Source organism: Amphiura filiformis, chromosome 2, assembly GCF_039555335.1.
Source record: "Amphiura filiformis chromosome 2, Afil_fr2py, whole genome shotgun sequence".
NCBI lineage: Eukaryota > Metazoa > Echinodermata > Ophiuroidea > Amphilepidida > Amphiuridae > Amphiura > Amphiura filiformis.
The window spans coordinates 51,514,752-51,537,042 of record NC_092629.1 but is presented as its reverse complement, the minus strand read 5'-3'; the positions used below and the strand labels follow the sequence as shown (position 1 = coordinate 51,537,042).

Here is a 22,291-nt window from a genome sequence, read left to right as displayed (position 1 = left end):
CACCATATACGTGTCTCCCACATTGCATTGCCAGGGGCGGACTGGCCACTGTGGCGTTGTGGCGATCGCCACATGGGCCGCTTGGTTCTGGGCCGCTCAGGGCCGGTTGCTCAAAAAGAAGAGAAAAAGAAAGAAAAAGGAAAAGAAAGGAGAAGGGGAGAAAAAAGAGAAAGAGAGAAAAGGAGAAAGAAAAGGAAAATAGAAGAAAAGGGGAGAGAATGGGGAAGGAGTATCTTAAGACATAGGCCCTATGGCCTGAGGCATAGGTCCGAGAGCCGAAGGCGCAATGCCTAAGACATAGGCCCTAGGGCTTAAGGTATAGGCCCTAACACTAAGCTATTATAGGCCGGCCACTAGTACACCGTCGCGGCATCACCTACAAATGGCCTTTTGAATCAATTCTCTAGAAAGTAAACACAGCAAAAGGCCAATACCGTACTCTAGATGCGATACAGTAAAATTTTTAAATTTTAAGCCAACAGCAAAATATTGGGCTGGCTGTCAATGGAATATTGGTATTTCATTGCGGCTGCGGAATGAGGCTAGGGCCGGTATGGGCATTTGGTATTAGGCAGACATATGAGAAAGAAAGGAAAAGAGAAGAAAGGAGGGGGATCATTGAGGGGGATGAGTAATACAAGAGCCTACACAGTGTGCCCGCTGCACTGTTTGTCTGCATAGTGATAGGGCCTAAGGCCTGTAGAAATAGGGGCATAAATCCCCCCCAATATTTTAAAAGGGGGATGGTCCATACAAGCCCCCCATGATGACACCTGTAGGCCTATGTGAGTTTCTGACCAAATATTTATTTGGCCATTTTAGCCTAAAAAGTGTCAATTTTTTTGCGCTTCGCGCGAATTTATTCCGCTGCATCATCACCAGTTTAGCTTCAATATGCCAAAAATGTCTGTGCGCTTCGCGCGCATTTGTACAATAAACTTATAATGTCGCCAAAAGGTGCTATTTCAAGAATATTTTTCCAACCCCAATGTCAAAAACAAATCTACGCCACTGTGGAGTTTTATCACGCTCGCTATGAAATGATCAATGCAATTTTTGCCAAAGCTCACTACCATTCGCTAGATGCTGTGAACTCCAAATCGCAATAGTTTTAAAAAAGTTGCTATTAACCTTTACCCAGTCCGGCCTAAACAATTTTTAGCATTTGTCTTTTAATGATTGAATATATACTCACGATATGATAACACAGTTCTGCAAAGATGTAATTCTATATGTGTACAAATGAGTCAAAACATAACACATATGCACACTACTTATATTATTGAATAACTATTGGTTTGATCTTGATTATTGCAAGTGAGTGAAAATGGATAAAGAATATTTCAAGTCTGTACAAATGGAATTTGGCTTCAGAAATCGTTGTCAAATCCGGGCTTCCTGACCCCCTAGAATAGCTAAAACCCTTAGTTGTCCGGGGCTTCGCCCTGGATTCCCCCACCAGGGCTTTGCCCTGGACCCTACCAGGGGCCCTTACGCGGGCCCCTGGACCCCATGCGCTAGTCGCTACGCTCACTTCGCTCGCTGCGCTCTATTTGAGTAATAGGGCCGGTCTTAATAAATTTGCCACGGCCGCCTAAAACCACCAGTCCGCCCCTGTGCATTGCGGTGACCTCGAACACGCTGAGTTCAACCACCTCGGATTCAGAATAGCGCTATTGGTTGCCACTATAAACAGCCGAGATAACGGATAAGTCACATTCCATCCTAATCCCATATGCGTATACCGTATAAATACCGTACACCACTATAAACACGCTCTTTGATGTGCTAACATAGCTTGCTAGTGCAGTGGTTCAGCCGAAAACCGCGTGTCTAAGACAAAAAATAATGCATTTACGTGAGTCTGTAATTTATATACCGGTACTGACAGTATATAAATTAGCTACATGTATTTGAATGGGGCTTCAACTTCGTCAATACTGTCGTTTTCCTGTTTTGTTTTTTTGCCATTTGTTTTTCATCAAAAAATTTATAAACGTAACAATTTGATTTTTTTCACTTTCGCTGGGATCACTGAATGGGACTTTATAGCGCGGATTATTCAAAACTTGTTTTTACCTACTGCTATATAGTATTAATCCGATTATTACATAACTTTGCCAGCGTATTCAAGACATAGGTTATGTAGGGATAAACTGTACATGGGTATAGAAGCCCTGCATGCTTTTATCGATTGGCTCCAAACAAAGGATTTGAACCGGTGTCCTTCACCGTAATCACGGCTTTGTAGCCTGCAGTCCATTCAATCAAATGTTGTCAGTGTGCGAGACGAACGATGTATAAATCTGGAGGTCACATCATCACTTATCATGCTTATTGTAAAACGTTTGTCCAATGCATATACTGTGTGTATTGTTCCCGGGTATTGTCAATACAGTCAAGCAAACAGGTATTATATTTTGAAAAGGCCGCTATAGTATATTCACAGGGGTGTCTTGAATGGCCAATCATATGGGACATAATCAAATTGCAGTGACTGCTTCCTTTGTTACCACATGTCAGTCATCTTGTGATTATTGGACCATGTAAACCTGCAAAAAACGAGCCAAAGTGCAGGCCCTATGGTTCTCACCCTGGTTTCCACCTAGTATTAGTATCAAACATGACTCTCAGAAGACAACCAAAATTTGGGTCTTTTAGATGTAGGACCAACAGATTTCAGAATAGTCCCATACCCCGGTACCCTTTCTCACCAACCTCCTAAAAGCAATGTAATTTTTTTTCTTGCCAGTCATTTTTTGATACTGTTCCAAATCCAGTCAAGTGCAATTCTATATAAGTTCTTATTTATTTTCATGTTTTTAATGTTTGAGTGTTTTAATTATAATGTATGTATTTTTCATAATGCTATTTTTAATGTAAATGTCATGCAATTCAGCCGTTGGCTGCTACAAATGTATGTGATTTTTTAACAAAATTATAAAAATTAATATACGATATACAATTATTTAGCGGTGTGCTCCCTTAACTTTGCTATTGGCAGCATGTAGTAGGTTTTGCAGAGCTGGTTGTACGCAAGCGCAATACAATGGCCGGTATTTGGTGCCACATCGAATGGCTTTGCTCTGTGTTCTGAACTTGAGTCATGAAAGTACATTTATTCGTTATTTCTTACGAATTTTGGAAGGTCCAGTAACAGGTAATTAGTTTTTATTTACAAGAGTCTTGGTGTTGCAAGCCCGGGGGTTGCAAGTATGGTCGAAAATAGCCCGACACATCATCGCCCTATTTGCCAATGAATGATTGCGAAAATATAGCCCGACACATGCATGGCCCATATTAGACTCGCTTGCCAGTCCTATATACACCGTACCTATGTATATAAAGGACTGGCTTACGCCATTTTGGATGTCAATGTGAAATACACACTTAACGATTTGCGCCGGTTAGAAACTTGAAAAAAAATCTTAAAAACTTCATCAATGTATATAAAAGTGGTACCAACCTTATTGTGCTTGCTAATTTAAGACTCTGTTGAAACAAAATTAAGGATCGAATGCATTTTAGTGTCCAAAAGGCAAAAGTTGTGCGAAATCGGCACCCTTATGAAAGGGTTCAGAATTGAATCGAAGCGAAAATATCCGATCTTTGCGATCAAAAACACAAAATTATAACTTTAAACATACTATTGGCAAAAGACATTTAATATTACCAAACAATATAGAATAGAAAATTTGACATCGTTTTTCTCAAAATATTGAAGAAATTTGCTCACTAGACATCGAAAAAGTATGCAATCCAATTCCCGTTCAAACGCGTGGGAAACTGAAAGTGCATAATCCCCACTAGCCCATATACATCATGCATGCATGCATGCATGACATTGTTCGAAAATTCTAACTTTAGTATTCAAACAACCGATAGCTTGTGATACGAAAGTTAGAAGATGTGCAAGTATTTGTGCTCATGTCACGTACCTTGTTTGGCACATGTACACGGTTGTCATACAGGGCCCAATGTCATGCATATGATTATTTATTTATTTATTTATTTATTTATTTATTAAAGGAGTATTTCGTGATCCTAGCATCCTCTTTTTATGACATTTTTCAGTACATATCCACGAAAAAGGCATATTCCCAAAATTTCAGTTGATTCCGATTTTGCGTTTGCGAGTTATGCATGATTATGTGTATTACACCGCTCCATAGACGATACGTTGTGATTTCGATATCTTTGCTAAACGAATTAATCTGCAAGAAATATTTTGTACATAAACATTATATAGCCAGAGTATTCCAGTGATATAAAAATCTCAACTTTTTTTGAGAAAAGCGGGGGGGATGAGGCTGTGGATCACGAAATGCCCCTTTAAGGTATAAAACAATCCAGAAAGCAGGTCACAGAGCTGATACGCCTGGATAACAAATAAAAATATGTATAAAATCACTAGACAAAGCAACAACAAAATGCATAAAATAGCATAACATTCAAAGGCAAAAAAAAAATCACAGATTATTAAGACGCTCAACAACTTGAGGAATGGTAGATTGCATGTACCTGGTTCGCTTACAGCGAGGAGGATCAATCTGCTGGGCATACCTAAGATTCCTACCGTGTCGATCACCTTTGGATTTAGGCAGCATTTGAGAGTGTTTAGCAGACGCTTGCAAACCTTGGCCAAATCGCACCAACAGCTGATCTCTCCTCTCACATAAAGAAACCAAACCTAGTTTCTCCAAAGCAGCCCGATAAGATGTGTAGCTCTGGCCCAGGATGATACGACACGCCCGCTTCTGGACGAGCTCCATCTGCTCAGATTGTGCCCTGGAGATACTAGTATGCCATAAAGGGCTGGCATATTCCATGATAGGCCGAATGTACATTTGATAAACAGAAGATAAATCATCCCACAAAGCATTGAAGCGTCTCAAAACATAAAGCATATACATTCGTCTAGAGGCGCGAGATATCATTGAATTGACTTGAGTAGTCCAACTAAGATCACTTTCTAAGGTGATACCAAGAAGTTTCATATTCTGAGTGACATCTAAAACAGATCCATTGAGAGTCAAAGGATTGAAGGAATGCTCCCTTTTCAAAAAACTGATGTGCATAATATGACATTTGGAAGGTTTTGGAAGCATGTCATTTTTGTTGCACCACTCACCTAAACCATCAAGATCTTTTTGCAGTTGTGAACAGCATTTACAACTTCACCAAACGTCAGGTCATCAACATATTTCCATCTCAGGGGGGCTTCGGAAGCAGCATCATTGACCATGGCGGAAAAAATAATCGGAACCAAATTTGGTGCCCTGAGGCACTCCCCCCGAAATAGATTGACATGCTGATGACCTGCCTTTGATTCTAACAGAGTGGGTGCGATTACACATAAAGCTACTAATGACAGGAATAATACTTGGGCGAATACCTATATCAATTAACTTTTGAACAGCAATATTGTGATTAATCCTGTCAAAGGCTTTAGTAAAGTCAACAGCACATAAGGTTGCATAATGACCAGCCTCATCAATACCTCTAAGGACAGTGTCTACAACATCCACTAGATAGTGAGTAGTTGAGCTGTCCTTCACATTACCCTACTGTTGTTTATCAATGTGAGAGTAAAAGTCGACCATAGTCCACTCAGCCAGAAAGCTCTCAAAGATCTTACCGTTGAGGCGGGTAAGGCTGATAGGCCTTAGTTGATCAAGGCTTTTTGCATTAGGTGTTTTAGGTATCGGAGTTATTGATGAGGTTTTCCATACTGCTGGGAACACACCTTGGTTTAAACAACAATTAAATATGTGAGTTAATGGCTCAGTTAGTTCCAACGCAAATTCCTTTGTGACACGTGGTGGAATGTCAGCCGGATGCGTGGACTTGTTAGACTTAATGCTACGTAATTTCTTGTTAACTTCACCAGGTGATATGCGCGGCGGAGGTAAGGTAGGACAATAAGCGGACAGGTTCCTAAGATCAAGCGGGGGTAACTGGTTACAAATATCAGCAAAATGATTGTTGATTGCTTCAGCGATTATAGGAGGATCCTTTGAGATTCCATCGATCTCTATGGTCTTTGCAGTGGATTTTCCTCCCGCTATGTTTTTAACATATTTGTGCCATGTACCTGGTTGGTTACAACGTAACCCATTGATGTTCTTATTGTAAAAGTTGGTTTTTGCGTTCACTATCTCGCGTTGCACTTTATTACGTAACTGCTTATAGGTGTCCATATTCCCACATATATAGGCCTGCTGACGCTGGTTTATTAACCGCTTTATGGATTCATTCAGCCAGGGTTTGTCATCCTCCCTGTGTTTGACACATTTCTCAGGAAAATGAGTATGGAATTTTTCCAACAAGAGCTCTTCCAAAACAGAAGCTTTCTCATCAGCGCTTTCAACAGCGTAAATCGCTTCCCATTTTTCAAGAGTTATCCACTGCCCAAAGCTGCGAATTGAAGAGTCAGTTATAGGACGCACATACGAACGATCAGCTTTAGGTTTGCGAACTTGTCTAATAAAAACTTCTTTCTCAAGTTAATTATTGTCTCAAAAATATGACGATATGGTTCTTGACATATTCGTGACACATGTGCCTTCATCAATTCACCATGACTTTACTCACGACTAGAACGATTACAAGCAACTATTGACTCGTTTTGACTAGAGCGGGCATTTAATTATTTCACAACAATATTTCGATTTTATAAATTTAAGTGAAGGTGGAGTTGTACTCTTTGTAGGTATCCTAGATGAATTCAAATTTGCCATCAAAATGCATCATTTTAGGCGCATGAAAGTCGATTTCAAGTTTATCGTCCCCCTCCCGCGTCACTTTTTGGAAACCAAAAATACCCGCGTCAAATTTTCAAAAATGCCAAAATAATTCATTATTTTCAAATTATCTGTGTTTTCACCAGTTTTAGCAATTGGAAACATATATATTTTTGTTTGTAAAACATATAAATTCATAACTTGGAAGCAAACCAGGCTCTTATCTAACTTTTCTAGTCCCTGCCCATATAAAAACATGTTTATAGCTCACACGTATGAGTTTGGCTTAAATCAACATGCATTTTAGGTCAATAATGAAATCTGATGAAATAATGAAAAAATGAGAAATGAAAAAGTCACCTCATCAACATGGGAAAAAAAAGGGACGATAAACTCGGAATTGACTTTCATGGGCCTTATATCAAATTAAAGCCCTTGAGTAAACAAAGCCAAAACTGAAAACCTTTTTTCATAGCACTTTCCGTAGCAAAGTTACATCTTGTCAAAGATTGACTTTCATCAAAAAGATTCAGCTAGCAAAATTCCCCAAAACGGCATTTCGGGGTGTTTCTAGATCTTAGTCTCAGGCCAAAAAAAAAAAAGTGTTTGTTTGCCCAGACATGGGGTAGAAAGGAGTGGGTCGGTAGGTCGATTTCCTTTTTTTTTTTTTTTTTTTTTTTGTTAGATCTGTACATGTGTTGCAGCAAGTGGGGTAAGAGAAAATATAAAATATACAACATTCAGCCGTACACTTTGTACTTGTATCAAACTTTAATTATAGGTTAATGAACGTGTATTAACTTGTTGGGAGTGAAAAAATAATGCATGCGCGCTGATGTTGATGCGTAGCGCAAGTGCATTATTTTGTCTAATTTCTCAAGCAACAAGTAATACGCGTTCATTAACCTATTTGAATAGTATTTCATACATGAGAAGAAAAAAAATGTGATTTTTGCTGTTTTTATATTAACAAAACTATCACTAAAATAGGACCAAATATAACCAAATATAAATATAAATGAAAGTATTGTGCGTAGTACGCAGATGGCACATTATATTACACAATCAATGCACTCCGCATACTTTTCTATCCGCTTTTCTGATTGGCTGCTTTGATATAGGAGTGTATGAAATTTGCCAGCGAAGTGGTTACATAACTCCCTGGTAACTGGTTCATGCACCTTTTGGAATTGGTAATACATGCCATAGACTTTGTGTTGCGATCATTGATCGTGGTGCAGAACTCAAAAGCGTGATCCAGTTGACATGGTGATAATCGGATTACATGTAACACTTCGCTGGCGATATGGGAAAAATGAAAGCTGTGATTGCCAGGAATATTAACTTCAAGTGTCATTTGGCATTTTTAGGGGGAAAAACATCATTTTCTTTATTTTTGTATCATTGTAAAAAAAAAAAAAAAAAAAAAGTGTATGATGTTTTATTATTTTTTGGGTCGGTCGCGTCTGGGCAAACAAACACTTTTTTTTTTTGGCCTCATTATGATAGCAACTTTTTTTAATGGAACTGCTATCAAAATCCCTCTAAAATTCCATGTGCGATTGTCTTATCACCAAAAAATCATATGTTTGGGTCAAGTGAAGTATAGAAAACATATTTATGTATTATTATTATTTATTATTTATTCTTTCTTTATTGAGGGTTATACTGCTTCAGTGACAAGCACTGCTTTTCAAGCAGGCCCTCATTGATACATGTTATATAGCAACAAAATGTATTACGATACACAATATTTACAAAGTATCATACAGTATTTACAACGTATTTACAATATATTACAAATAAGTATAATGGTACCATCAACTACAAGATAATTATAAATACCATGATTCAAAATACAGAAATACAATAATTATATTTATATACAAAATCAAGCAAGTAAATGAATAAAATATAGAAAAAGACAGGCCTAAATTTCTTTAATTTTTGATTGAAATTGGCCTAAAGTCATATTTTGCATCTGAGCTCTTACTGTCGGTGGCAAAGAATTCCATGCATAGGCTGCCCTGACATGAAAAGTATGTTGACCTGAATTTGATTTAAATTTTGGTACAATCAATGTATTAGAAGTATGATTTCTAGTTATATGATTATGGTTATCATGAACAAAATCAAATTGAGAAGATAAGTACGATGGATATTCATTCTTTAAACATTTGAAAACAGTCATTAATAGAGTATTATGCCATCTTTGATCAAGTTTAACCCACTGCAATGTATTCATTAAATCATTAGTTGGTGTCCTTATATCTGCTGAGAGAATTATTCTAGCTAGATTATTATGAAGTACCTGAAGCCTATTATGGTACTCTACACTAAAATTTGACCAGACCATGCTTCCATAATCAAAGTGGGGAATAACAAGAGCATTGGATAACATTACAGTGGTTTTGTATGGAAGGAAATATTTTATACGTTTTATTATGCCAGTTCTTTTGGAAATAGTTTTACTAACATTATCGACATGAGCTGACCAAGACAGCTTGCTATCAAATTTCACACCTAGATATTTAAACTCATCTACTCTTTCAATATCATTGTTGTTATATATTAAATGTACATTGTTGAACTTTTCAAGCATTTTGTTTGTACCAAAGATCATAAACTTAGTCTTTTCAACATTTAAAGTGAGTTTGTTTACTTTGAACCATTCAGCTACCCTACTTAGACATGACTCCATTTGAATTTTAAGATCAGATTCATTTTTAGCTTTACACATTAAAGAGGTATCATCTGCATACATTACAGTTTTACATTCAGACACAGCATTAGGTAAACAGTTAACAAAAATTATAAACAGTAAAGGACCTAAAATTGAGCCCTGAGGAATACCAATATCAATTGGCCTAAAGTCAGAAAAAGTTGAGTTAACATTAACAGTTTGTTCTCTGTTGTTTAAGTATGATTTAAACCATAATAATTCATCCCCACATACCCCATATTGTTTAAGTTTCCTAATCAGAATATCATGATTTACAGTATCAAATGCTTTCTTTAAGTCTATAAATAAAACGCCTGTAGCATAACCTGTATCCATATTCTTTAAAATGTAATCTTGAACATCTAGAAGGGTTGTTGTTGTGGAATGATTTGGACGAAATCCTGATTGAGCATTTGATAATAGTCCTACATTACTCATATATTCATATAATTGATCATGAACAGCTCTTTCAATGATCTTTGATACAAGTGGTAATACAGAGATAGGTCTATAGTTACTAACATTAGTTTTATCACCCGATTTAAATATTGGAGTTACTTTAGCCTTCTTCCATGCATCAGGAAAAGTAGACCCATTCAAAGACAGGTTGCAAATATGAACAAGGCATTTTGAGATGAAAGGCGCAGCCAACTTTAATAACCTTACATTGAATGGATCTAATCCTGATGATTTGCAATTTTGCATTTTACTTATTTGTTTCAGAACAAATTCATTAGATATTGCTCTAAAACTAAATTTGTTTACACTATCATTTTGATGAGAACATACAGTATTACAAGTGCATACATAATTATCATTGTTATTATTAAATTTGCTCCCAAGTTCATTACCTATAGAAGTGAAAAACTCATTGAACTCATTTGCCATATCCTTTTTATTACCTGAGTAATTACCATTCTTTTTAACAACTGCTGTAGGTATACTTGATGTTTTGTTTGGTATAATTTTCTTAATTGCTTTCCAAAGATTTTTACTATTATTTATGTTGTTATTTATAGCCTCGTTACAATAACTCTTTTTCAGTGAATATTTCATATTGTTTACTTTATTTCTAAGAGACTTTGCTTTACTCCAATCTTCAGCATTATTTGTCTTATGTGCTTTTGAAAAATAGTAGTCCCTATCTTTACTTAGTCTAAAAAATTCACTGTTCACCCATTCAGGTAAACAACCTTTAACTTTCTTTTCCTTAAATGGTGCATGCTTGTCACAGGCAGCATTGAATGAAGACTGCCATTCATTAAGTGCTTCATTGACATCATTTATATTACATATTCTACCCCAATCAATATTTTTGATTGTATCAATATAATCTACTTCATTGAAGTTTTTGAAACACCTGGATCTTACAATTTTAGGTGGAAGTTTCAACTTATTACATTTTCTTACAGCATATATTAATGAATGATCACTAAGACCTAAACTATGAACACCAGATGAGATTATAAGTTCTGGTTTTGATACAAATATTAAGTCAATTTTTGTTTTACTAGTTTAGGTTATTCTTGTATAATCTGTTATAATTTGTTTCATATTAGAATTGTTTGCCAACCTTGTCACTTTTCTTAAATTACCAATTTTAACCTGATCTAAATTAAAGTCTCCTAAAATATATACATCATCATATAAATCGTTACATTTCTTAAATATATCATCAAGATTATCAAGAAAATCAACAGTACAGTCTGGTGGGCGATAAATACTGCCAACTAAAATAGGCGTTGTATTGGTTAAATTAAGTTCAATAAAAATACCTTCAATATCATTATCATATAAATCCTCATTTTGTTTTGACAAAATACTGTTTTTAATATAACATAAAACTCCACCCCGTATTTTACCATTTTGTCTATCAAGTCTATAAGTATTGTAACCATCTATTTCTACTTCTGAGTCATCAACATCCTTATCTAACCAAGTCTCATTAATACATAACACATCAATAGCATTGTCATTCAAAAGGAAGTTAACCTCATCAATTTTGTGGATTAAACCCTGGATATTTAAATGAGCTATTTTAAGACCCTTCCTAATCTTACACTTTAAATCAATAAAACCCTCATTAAGAGGAAGTTCATCATTAGCAAGTTTGTGAAAACAATTCTTACAATACCAATAATTATTTTGCTTAACATCATTGTCATCAACACATCTAAAGTGAAAATCAAGTGTACAATTATTACAAGTTACATAAAGATCATTTTGTAAGATTTTTCTTACACACTCACCACAAAAATCATTTTCAGTTTTCTTACAAATTTTGGCATTCTCTACAGTTTTTAAAGTTACAGTTCTTTTTTACTTTTATCACTCACAGTTTCTTTATTAGTTCTTTCCTTTACCTGCTCCTCCAATGAGATGTTACAACACAAAAATCCTGGTGAAATACACTACTGAGACAAGACAAATAGTTCTCTTGAAGAAGTTGTGTTCCTAATCGTGATAAATGTAATCCGTCAGACTTTGCAATATGATGATCCAAAGTGATATTCCTATTGTCTATGAAATTCAAGTTCTTGGTATAACACATGTCATAAAGTCTCGCGTTAAATTCCTTTATCCACGCACAATGTCGTTTGTTCCTTTGGATAGTCAATGAAGAGATAGCAATGCGAATAGTAGGTCTGAATGCAAAAATAGTTGACAAAAGGGTATCATACATAGAAAGGCACTCATTCACATAACATCTGGACAGGTCGTTCGTTGCACAATGAATAATAATAAAGTCTGGGTTCTCTTCTTCAATAATAGCAGGGGCAAGTTTATTCCATAGTCCTAGTTTGCTTCCAGGGATGCATCGGTTCCTAATAATACAACGTGAAGTCATTCTGCGGCCCACAAGGTGCTTTGGAATCGAGTCTCCAGTAGGTTTCCTTCTTCGGCCAGTTGTTTTAAATTTCTATGTAAATATGCATTGACAATGTGGGCGAATTTTGCTGACTAGCAAATGTGTTAACTAAGGTTTGCCTGGGATACCTACTCTTTGTTCTTTCATCATTATTGTTGATATTATTAAAGTCAGAAAGTGGCACAAGTAGAAGTAGTTGAAAGTTATTTTAAAGGAGAAAATTAGAAATAAAAATAAAATAATTAATTATTTTGAGATTTTCAATTTTGGACGTGGGCGGTAAACAGGTATCAAGTGCGAAGGGCCTAAGTTTGCAATGACAAGTCAACATTTGCAAATCAGGAGATGGATTGATTTGCCCAGCACTGGATTTTTTCAAATCTTTAATCACCGACGCAGTTGACAGTTGTAAAAACAACTTTGATCAAGCAAGGTTGCAGAATTTAACGGACTCATAATATGGTCGGAATTTGTGCTTCAGCGCCTGTGTTTCCGGTTAAAAGTAAGCAAACACTTCAGCTAAGATACATAAATGTTAGCCAAGCTAAATTGAAGCTAAATTGGACAATCTAAACAATTGTTTTAAATCGTTTTAAAACTGAAGACGCTACGATGACTGACCGTGTTGTACTAGCACTCTCTATTTTCTATCCACACAGTAACCCATGTGCCGTCGTGGATAGCAGATAGATTTCTTGATCAAGCATGACATGTCTATTTAAAGTCATATTATAACATTTCAGTAAAAATAGATGTATTTATTTTCCATAAAATGTTAGCTTTTACTGTCAGATATGTCCCCTTTTAATTTTGAGCCGAACAAGTGAGGCAAAACATAGAAAATTGGAATTTACTACTAGCATGACTAGCGCCAATGGATGCATGTTACTCCCGCGGTTGTAATACGGTAATACAATACTGTGCATACATGTTCGACTAATATTTCCATCATAATAATAAAACGATGGTTCCGTTGACAAAACTACAGCACCTAAAGTCTAGATTTTTGCAGAATATCTTTATTGACTAAAGTACATTACAATCGCATAAGAACCAGAATTTAAAAGTTTTTTGAGGGCGTTCTCCTCAGCAAATGTTATAATTGGTTCACAGACCAGTCACTGCAGATGAGTTTGCTCTCAATTTGAATAACCTGGTCCACAATTTGTTTATGCGGGACCTATAATTCAGATCCCATTTAGTTAAAAAACAAAGTTGCAATATCCATGGCTATAGAATACAATTAGTTAAAAATTTGTTCCCAAATTGATTTTGTGGACTGTGGTTAATACAATTTGAAATTTGCACTACATGACTTATTTTATGGGCATTCGATGTACATGTTCGGATCAATTTTATTAATGTTAATTTATATATTTTTTGGTACTATCCAAAAGTTAGGACAATTAATTTGCTTACAACTGGTGTAGAAAGTCATGTTCTGAAATGCAGAGCGCAGCGCAGCAGGAATTTTCCACACACCTGGACAGGAAAATTTTGTTGAAAAACAGCATGTGGCGTTTGGCCCTATGGATATATTTTTATATTGTTGTACTTTTTTTACCGTTTAGAATTCAATTATGACCTTAAATTCCTCACAGAACACCTTTTAAAAACAACAAAGATATAGTTTTCTTTCATTAGTTTATAGTTTGGCTGAAAATGACCAGAAAATTCCTGATAGTTGTTATATAATTTTATAATATTTGGCAAAGAATAACCATTAAATTAAAATTTGACCAAAATCGTATATATATTACAGCTTTGATTTATTTTCCTTTTTGCATACACTGTACCCCACAGAGTGCTGGTAGCAGAAGTGTATTGACGATGGCTGACACCGTGGTGTGCAGGGAGACCTATGGGTCACACACTGAAGGCAGATATGTGAAGCAATGGGATGGATCAATTAATCGAACAGAACGAAATAAAGACGCTACATTCACTGGTATCAGGACATTTGTTAGAGTAAGTTATGTGCTTCCAGTATAGGCATAAATCCCTGAGGGATGGGGGGGGGGGGGGTAAATCCCCTATTATTTTGATGAGGAGTGGTCCATTTAATCATCCCCAGAAATCCCCCCCCCCCCCATGTTGACTCCTGTATGTGACTAAATTATTTGTGGCCATTTTAGCCTAAAAGTGCCAATTGTTGTGCCCTTCCACTTTTGCAGCATCACCATTTTAACTATGACAAAATTGTTCAGTCACACCCTACAGTGTATCCTTTTGATATGGATGCACGCAATTCATTTTAATTTACTTTATTTTCAGGATGTGTTTTTACCTCTGGGTTATCCGGAAAGTGTCAGCGAAGATTACATGAGCTATCAATTGTGGGACACGTTGCAGGTGAGTGAGAAAAAATGCACCCAAAATGTTGTAGGAATACACCAAATGGCTTAGGAATACACCCAAATGTCTTAGGAATACACCAAATGTGTTAGGAGTACACACAATTGTCTTAGGAATACACCCAAACGTCACACGAATACACCCAAATGTTTTAGGAATACACTCAAATGGATTAGGAATACACCCAAATGTCTTGGGAATACATCCAAATGTGTTAGGAGTACACACAATTGTGACCGTCCAGGTCAAAACGCTCGTAAAGACGGCCCCTGGTCAAATTTGTTTTTTTACGTTTAAAAAAAATATATATCACAAGCTTTACAATGATATATGGCTCTGTTCACAATCAATGTTGTAACTTCAAAATTGACAGTTAATGGTGTGTAATATTTTAATAACTTGATTGATTTGGCTGTTTTTTTGCAAGGAGACTACTTCCACCAGGGGCTACCTCAGGTAGCATAACCAACTTGCTAGCTTTCTCCTTTCAGATTTGGGAGCCAATAACATGGTGATTATCTTACCATTTGAAGGGTAACTATTTTCATGTTCATTTTCTTCAGGGCCTCCACTTTTTATAGGGATTGAATTCATAGTTGTTGTTTAGTTGCTGTAAGAGGCAAGTGTTGAAACTTAAATGCTAGCGTGGTTTCCCGGTTTTTATCCATCTAATTTCTGAAGACACGTTGATGTAAATCTGTGTTTCGGAGGTGACATTTTCCGTTAACAATTGATGCCTATTTTTGAAAACCTGTTGTTCCCTACAAACAAGATTAAATTTTGTAGTTACCCACAAACTGTATCCTGTACTAATGCTGCTTCAACTACATTGTAAAAAAAGATTTCATCTGTGACCTAAAAAAAAATTGTGAAAGTTTCAAATTGAGTGTTAACTTTTCCGTTAACTTTTTGGTCACATCCGAAACAACGATTTTTTTATCATAACATTAATATAGGCAGTAACAGTTCTATTTTTAACACACTAAAATTTTACTTTTGTACCCATATCACATATAAATGACCGGTATGAAATAGTACCCTATTGCTAAAATTTCTGAGGCATTCTAAAGTTTCCGTTAGCACCTGTCACTTCCGAAACAAGTTGTCACGTCCGAAACAGACCAGTTACATTATCCAAGTTATCCTTGCTTTAGAGAAGCCCATTTCAACTGAATGTGAATGTAGTACTTATACTCACCCTTTGTACATTCTAGTGGAACCAAACCTGTTTTCATTGTGAACATAATAACTATAAAAGTTACATGGAACTAAAAATTAGTGTTTCGGAGGTGACATCCTGATGTATACAACACTTTTTGTGCAATTCCAGAGTAAATAACCCTAGATTTGTAGGTTTAATGGTAGTTTTATCATTAAATGAATAGTGTAACCTGAATATTGCACTTTGAATGTAAACTGGTACATGTTTGATGTTAATAAATTAAAATATTGGATACATATACTAGTTTTCTACCTCCGTTACCAGATCTGATTTAACATTTGACATACATTTACACCACAATTGTTGAGGTTTTCAACATTATTTTCCTCCAGACAAGAGCTTGCAAAAAGTTAATACTCTCAGAACTACTCTGGGCAAATGAACTTTGGAAATAAATTTTAAAATACACATGTTTTTGAGTAACTTAACTATGTTTCGGAGGTGACATACTAATGTTAACATTAGTTTCAAAATGAGAACAAACAGCCCGAGACACTTCCGCTGTTATTTTGTTTCAAATGTGTGTTTACATAATTTGCTTTTTTAATACATTTTACAACTGCAACTACAAATTCATTACAGAAAGTGATAATTGTAGCATTTTTTATTAAGAAACATTAAAGAAAAGCTATAACTTAACTGAAAGGCCCAGGGTTGTTTGATTTAAGTCACTGATTTAAATCGCGATTTAAATCACTTCATCGTTTTATAGAAATTAGTAATTTAAATCTTTTATTATTTGTAAAAATTATGAACAAATTAAAGCTGTTTTGGTTAATTGATCATCTTCTTACATCCTATTTCGAAGTTCTTTACCATTTTCAAGCACTTAGAGTGCCCATGGGTATGTCAAATACCTAATTTGGATTTTATCATGTGAAAGTACTCAATTTACCTCCAATTTCTACATAATTTATTCAAGATTTTACCTTTTATCATTTTTGTTTCATTTTTATGCATTTGTTTTTTTTAATTGCATAATTGAAATGGACAACTCTTACACATTGTGCTGAACTAGTTTGGTTGGTTTCTAGGGTGTTAGTGGTTGGAAAGAAAAAAAATTAAAAAAAAAAAAAATTAAAAAAATCTGATTTAAATCAAATAAATCTGATTATTATTTTATTTTAAAAAAATCAACAATAAGGTTATGCAACTGCCCAAGAAAATATGAATCTGAAAAGTGAAAAACCTAAGAAAAAACATTATAATTTATAAAACAAGGTATTCTTTTTCAAGGTATTTAAATCTACATGAAACCACCCCCCCCCCTACAGAGAACGTAAATTAATTTAAAAAAATATAGTAACACAATATAAAATTAAGGTTACATTTAACACCTATGGTCGTTTAGCTCCAAGAAATCAATTTTCATTGTCTTCATGCATAGTCAGGGCTTGAAATAAGCAGGAGCAAGGGACAAATTTACCCTTGCTAAAAGGCAAAATGCCCCTGGTTCTGAAAAAGAACTGTGTGTATTTGTATAGACCAGGGGCAATATTTACATAAAAACACCCAAAATTGCTCCTGGATCTGAAATCCTTTACATTTCAAGCCCTGTGCATAGTTGAATAGAATTGTAGGCCTATACATTAGAACCGTTGTGTTGGCATACAACAATGCATAAAATGGCTGGCTTAATTTATGTTAATTGTATCATTGATCTATAAGGGTCGTTTTATGATGAAAACTCAAATCAACACTATTTGCGATATCACCAGGCCCAAAGCCAGGATTGGTTTAGAGGGGGGGTGGGGGGGGGCTGAAACAAAAAAGTGGACCTTTTTATCTTCAAAGTGGATCTTTTTGGACCTTATCCCCAGAAATAACCCAATTTTGGTCAACTTTTAGTCACAAAGAAGCCCACTTGACCTTCAAAAACCCAAGAACCTCAAAATCTACATGTACAAACCAAAGGTGGCGTTTGGCACTTAAGACGTCCAACAAAATACTAATGCCTCAATGTACATCAAAGCTGCATATTCGTAAGAGATCGCTTTTTGACCAATTAGTACTAAGCTTCCTCCTTTAGTAATAGTTCTAAATATATACAAACAATTAATAAACAGGCATTGAGTTTTGCAAAGTGACAGGTGTGCTGTAAATCGCACGCCTGGATAACCCGAGGTGTGCTCTTAGGTGTGCTGCAAATCGCACACCTAAATAAATCAAGGTGTGCTTTTTTCAAAACTGGTGTATGACTATGATTTCATTTTCAGTTAAAACTTAGCAATATTGTGACTACATGTACTTTTTTTATTTTGTTACGGTTAAGATCTGGGGTAATGAACGGTGCATTCTGCAAAGATGTCTTTTAGCTGTAAATTTGCTTTGGTGATAACTTTGCTTGTATCATTCGTTGTTAATTGAAAAAATATAATAAACAAGAAAAAATTATTTTACAAGTTGGTATGCACAAAGGGCAAAGTTGTATATTGTGTTCATATCACAATCTACCGTAATTTTTTAATTTTGTTTTTTACATTTTATATTCTCCTGGATTTAGAATGTCCCTGGACCTTGGACTAATTGCTAGTGTCATTTGTAATTAATTTAATAAAAAATACAAAAAATTACAAAAGATTAAAAAATTATAAATTCTTGTTTAAAATAGGCAAATTAAGTAACTTATGTTCACATAATAATCTATGAATGATTTTCAAACGCATTTGTTTTGTATGCTTCTTTACATCATAAATAGGTTGCAATGTGAACATCAATTATAAATTTGCCTATTTTGAACATGAATTAATAATTTTTAAATCTTTTGTAATTTTTTTTTTTTTATTCTAAAAATTTTTCAGGGACATTCTTAAGTTCCAGGAACATTCTAAATCCAAAAAAAAAAACTTAAAAAAAAAAAAAAAAAAAAAAAAATTTTTTTTTTTTTTTTTTAGGCGAAAAAAAATCGCACCCTCGGCGCATTTTCAGGCGTGCGGCGCGTGCGAATCGCACTCGCACGCCTTAAAACTCAATGCCTGAATAAAAATTCCTTTAAAAGGAATATATTATTTATTGCACTTCATATAATAGGTACAACTCACAACATCCCGGGACCAGTAATTTTCACAACTTCGATGTTGTAATTTGTATTATATCATCAGTCAGTTGTCAAAACCTATTCTACTGCCTGAAAGGGGAATTGGAATGTGGTTTAATTCTGAAGACATGTCACATATTGCACAATTCATTACAAATAAACTACACAATTTAACTAATTTAGATGAAAAATTAATGTACTGTAACTCTTTTAATGGGAAATTTCATTTCTGCATATTGTGTTAACATCTATAATGTCACCTCCGAAACACTCAATTTACTTGTATGAAAGCCTTCAATTCATTTTGTAAAGTAAAATTTTTAATTGAAAATCATTTATGCATTTATAAAAAAAAGTCATTTAATGGGAATTATGATCCTATTTCATACCAAATTAGCACTGTTTCTGCATTTATATTGTGTTAACATCTATAATGTCACCTCCGAAACACTCAATTTACTTGTATGAAAGCATTGTAATCATTTTGTAAATAATTATAACTGAAAAATAATTTATACATTACAAAAAAAGTCATTATAAATTTTGATTCTTGAACTTTGGTGAAGACCTGAACACTTTATAACTTGCGATCTGTTTGGTAGAGACTTGTTTTAATTGTTCTTTACCGTACATTGCATTGATACAAAAATGTGGTAGCAAAACAAGTTTGTTCATCATATTGTAATTTAGAATGACTAGCGGGATACCCGCGCTTCGCGCGGGTCCCCGCTAGATGAGTAAATGGGAGCGTTCACTATATAACAGGAAGATTTACTGAACAGTTAGAATCATTAAAAAGTACATTTTATTTATCTCAATCTGTCTCTTCTTACATTTTCTTTTTTAGTTTCTTCTGCTTAGCTTGTGATTTTCCGTTTTCATGTTATTTATTTATTTAACCCCGTTCCGATTATTTTCTAAATCTGTTCTTTCTTACATTTTCCTTTTATCTGTTTTTTATTTGCTGCTTGTGATTTCCCGTTTCCATGTTTTGTATTTAATTCTGATCTCATTATTTTAGGTTCTTTTTTTCTTACATTTCCTGATTAGTTTCTTTCCTTCTTTGTTTCGTTTCCGTTTCATTTAGTTACTTTAACCCGGGATTACTCGTATACCTTTTTTGTCCTTATTTTAATTTTCTTTTTCTTTATAGTACCGCTTCATGTTGTTTATACAACAAACATCTTTTTCCCGTATTTATTACGTCCTCTCATAGCGTGTCTGCGGATGTGTTCACCCGCATAATCCCGTGACCCGTCCATATACCTTTTTGTCCTTTATTTTTCCTTCTTTCCGTATCATGTCCACAGTGGCTCGCAAGTCAAATTGGCGTAGTGCGCATTACGCACGCGGCGCCGACGCGCTGCCGGCCAGCTGCAGTGACGCGTAGGCTGGCAACTGATTTTCATAACAAAAACCCTGTTTTTACTCATATTTTCACTGTTTTTGCAGCCAATTCTTGACCGTTTTCAACCAAATAAAGTTTAAACACGTTCCCGTATATTCCCCGATCTCCCGTATGAATTTGGCAATATTTGGATCGAAACTGACGGAGCCTTTGATTATCTCACATACATAGTCACAACATTCCCCTATTTATAGTAAGATTGAAAAAGATGTTAATTACATTATAAAGGTGAGCTAATGAATGTATGAACATCCAGGGTCATTAAATATGATGTTAACATTTGTGTCACCTCCGAAACACTCAACTTTGTTAACTGTCACCTCCGAAACACAAGTATGTGAAAATTTTAACTTCGCTAAAAAGTTGTATTTTTTTCCAGGAGTTGGATTGGAAAGTAGCCCCTAGTGAAGGGATTTGTGCAGGGTGTTTGATGTAGATTGTCCTTGTAGAATATATTTAGAAAATAAAACTTTCCTAACCAAATTGGCATTTTGTCTCTTAATTTTATACTTATGGCCAAAAATTTTGTAGAATAAACCAACTGATCAAACAAAAACTCGTTTTAATTTGATTAACATATATTTCTCCACTGGATAATGATTCCCTCTTAAAAAATATCCAATTTTTTTCTAAATTTGGATTTCTTGACAAAATTAATGTTTTTTTACAAAATTATGGAATATCTCACAAGTTTGCTAAAATGTAACTCATTTATTCCAAAGATTAAGCTCTGAAATGTTTAGAATATTAAAATTTAGTCATATTTCTACAGGTAATAAGTAAAAAATATTGCAAAAAAAAATAGATTTTAAATTTTGACCCTCAGTTACCATATTTCTACCATTGATTGTGAACAGAGCCATATCATTTGACTTCAAACGATATCCAGAAGCGGAGTTATAACTTGTTAAACTTTGCTCCTTCAGTAAAAGGGTACATTATTTTGGCACTACATAAATTTCTTTTTTTCCACATTGCTGGTATTAAATATCAAATGGTCATAAATTGGCGGTCACTTCAAATCATCCCCAACTGAACGAGGTTCAGGATGTCCTCTCATTGTTAATTGTTGGTTAACCCACCACTTAAACAGGATTTAGCCAAAGCAAACAAAGACTTAAGCTTTTTACTAATGCTATACATAAGTATAAGCTTACAATCCTCTTCAACAATAGGATTAAAGGTTGGTGTTTGACTGGACTAAAATAAGAAACATGTCGGACAAATATTAGGGACATATGAATATAACCTCTATGCATACTTTGCACTGTAACTCGAAATACAATTTGCCGACTTTACAAGCGGTTTGAGATGGATGGTCACAATTGTCTTAGGAATACACCCAAATGTCACAGGAATACACCCAAATGCCGTAGGAATACACTCAAATGGATTAGGAATACACCCAAATGTCTTAGGAATACACCCAAATGAATACACTCAAATGTATTAGGAATACACCAAATGAATACACTCAAATGGATTAGGAATACACCCAAATGTATTAGGAATACACCCAAATAGATTAGAAAAACACCCAAAGGGATTAGGAATATACCCAAATGTATTAGGAATACCTCAACTACAAGTTCTCAATCTATTATATAGGTTTATTGATCTTTCTGTGCAGCTGGGAGGCGTAAACCTTAAATGGAGTCACAACTTAATTTGAAATACATATTCCCTCTGTGAAAGATTAAGCTCTAGTTTTCCATTGGGATGTGAAGATTTCAACTGGCATAGCCCATTGTTAAAAAGTACCAACTTACTCCATATTCCAGAAAAATACACTGTATTAATTTTTTTTGATTAACAAAATATTATTCTGTTTTGCCAAATGAAACATAGCTAAATTCTAAGTTCTAACTGGCAATAAAAGTCAAATTTTAATAATTTTGCAATTTTAGGGAAAATTTGCCAAAAATATGCAATTTT

At 34.8% G+C, this 22,291-nt stretch overlaps 1 protein-coding gene across 3 annotated transcripts in view; it reads left to right on the top strand.

Annotated features, from left to right (window-relative positions):
- Nucleotides 1–3,043: 3,043 nt before the first annotated feature.
- The window catches only part of LOC140146347 (RUS family member 1-like), a 38,200-nt gene continuing 18,952 nt past the window's right edge, over nucleotides 3,044–22,291 (top strand). For 2 of the 3 annotated variants that reach the window (XM_072168156.1, XM_072168158.1), the window contains exons 1-3: nucleotides 3,044–3,160; nucleotides 14,138–14,302; nucleotides 14,609–14,686. In XM_072168156.1, the coding sequence (XP_072024257.1) occupies nucleotides 14,165–14,302; nucleotides 14,609–14,686 (216 nt within the window). In that variant the 5' untranslated portion in view covers nucleotides 3,044–3,160; nucleotides 14,138–14,164. The remainder of the gene's footprint in view (nucleotides 3,161–14,137; nucleotides 14,303–14,608; nucleotides 14,687–22,291) is intronic. The other variant, XM_072168157.1, reaches the window with a different exon arrangement.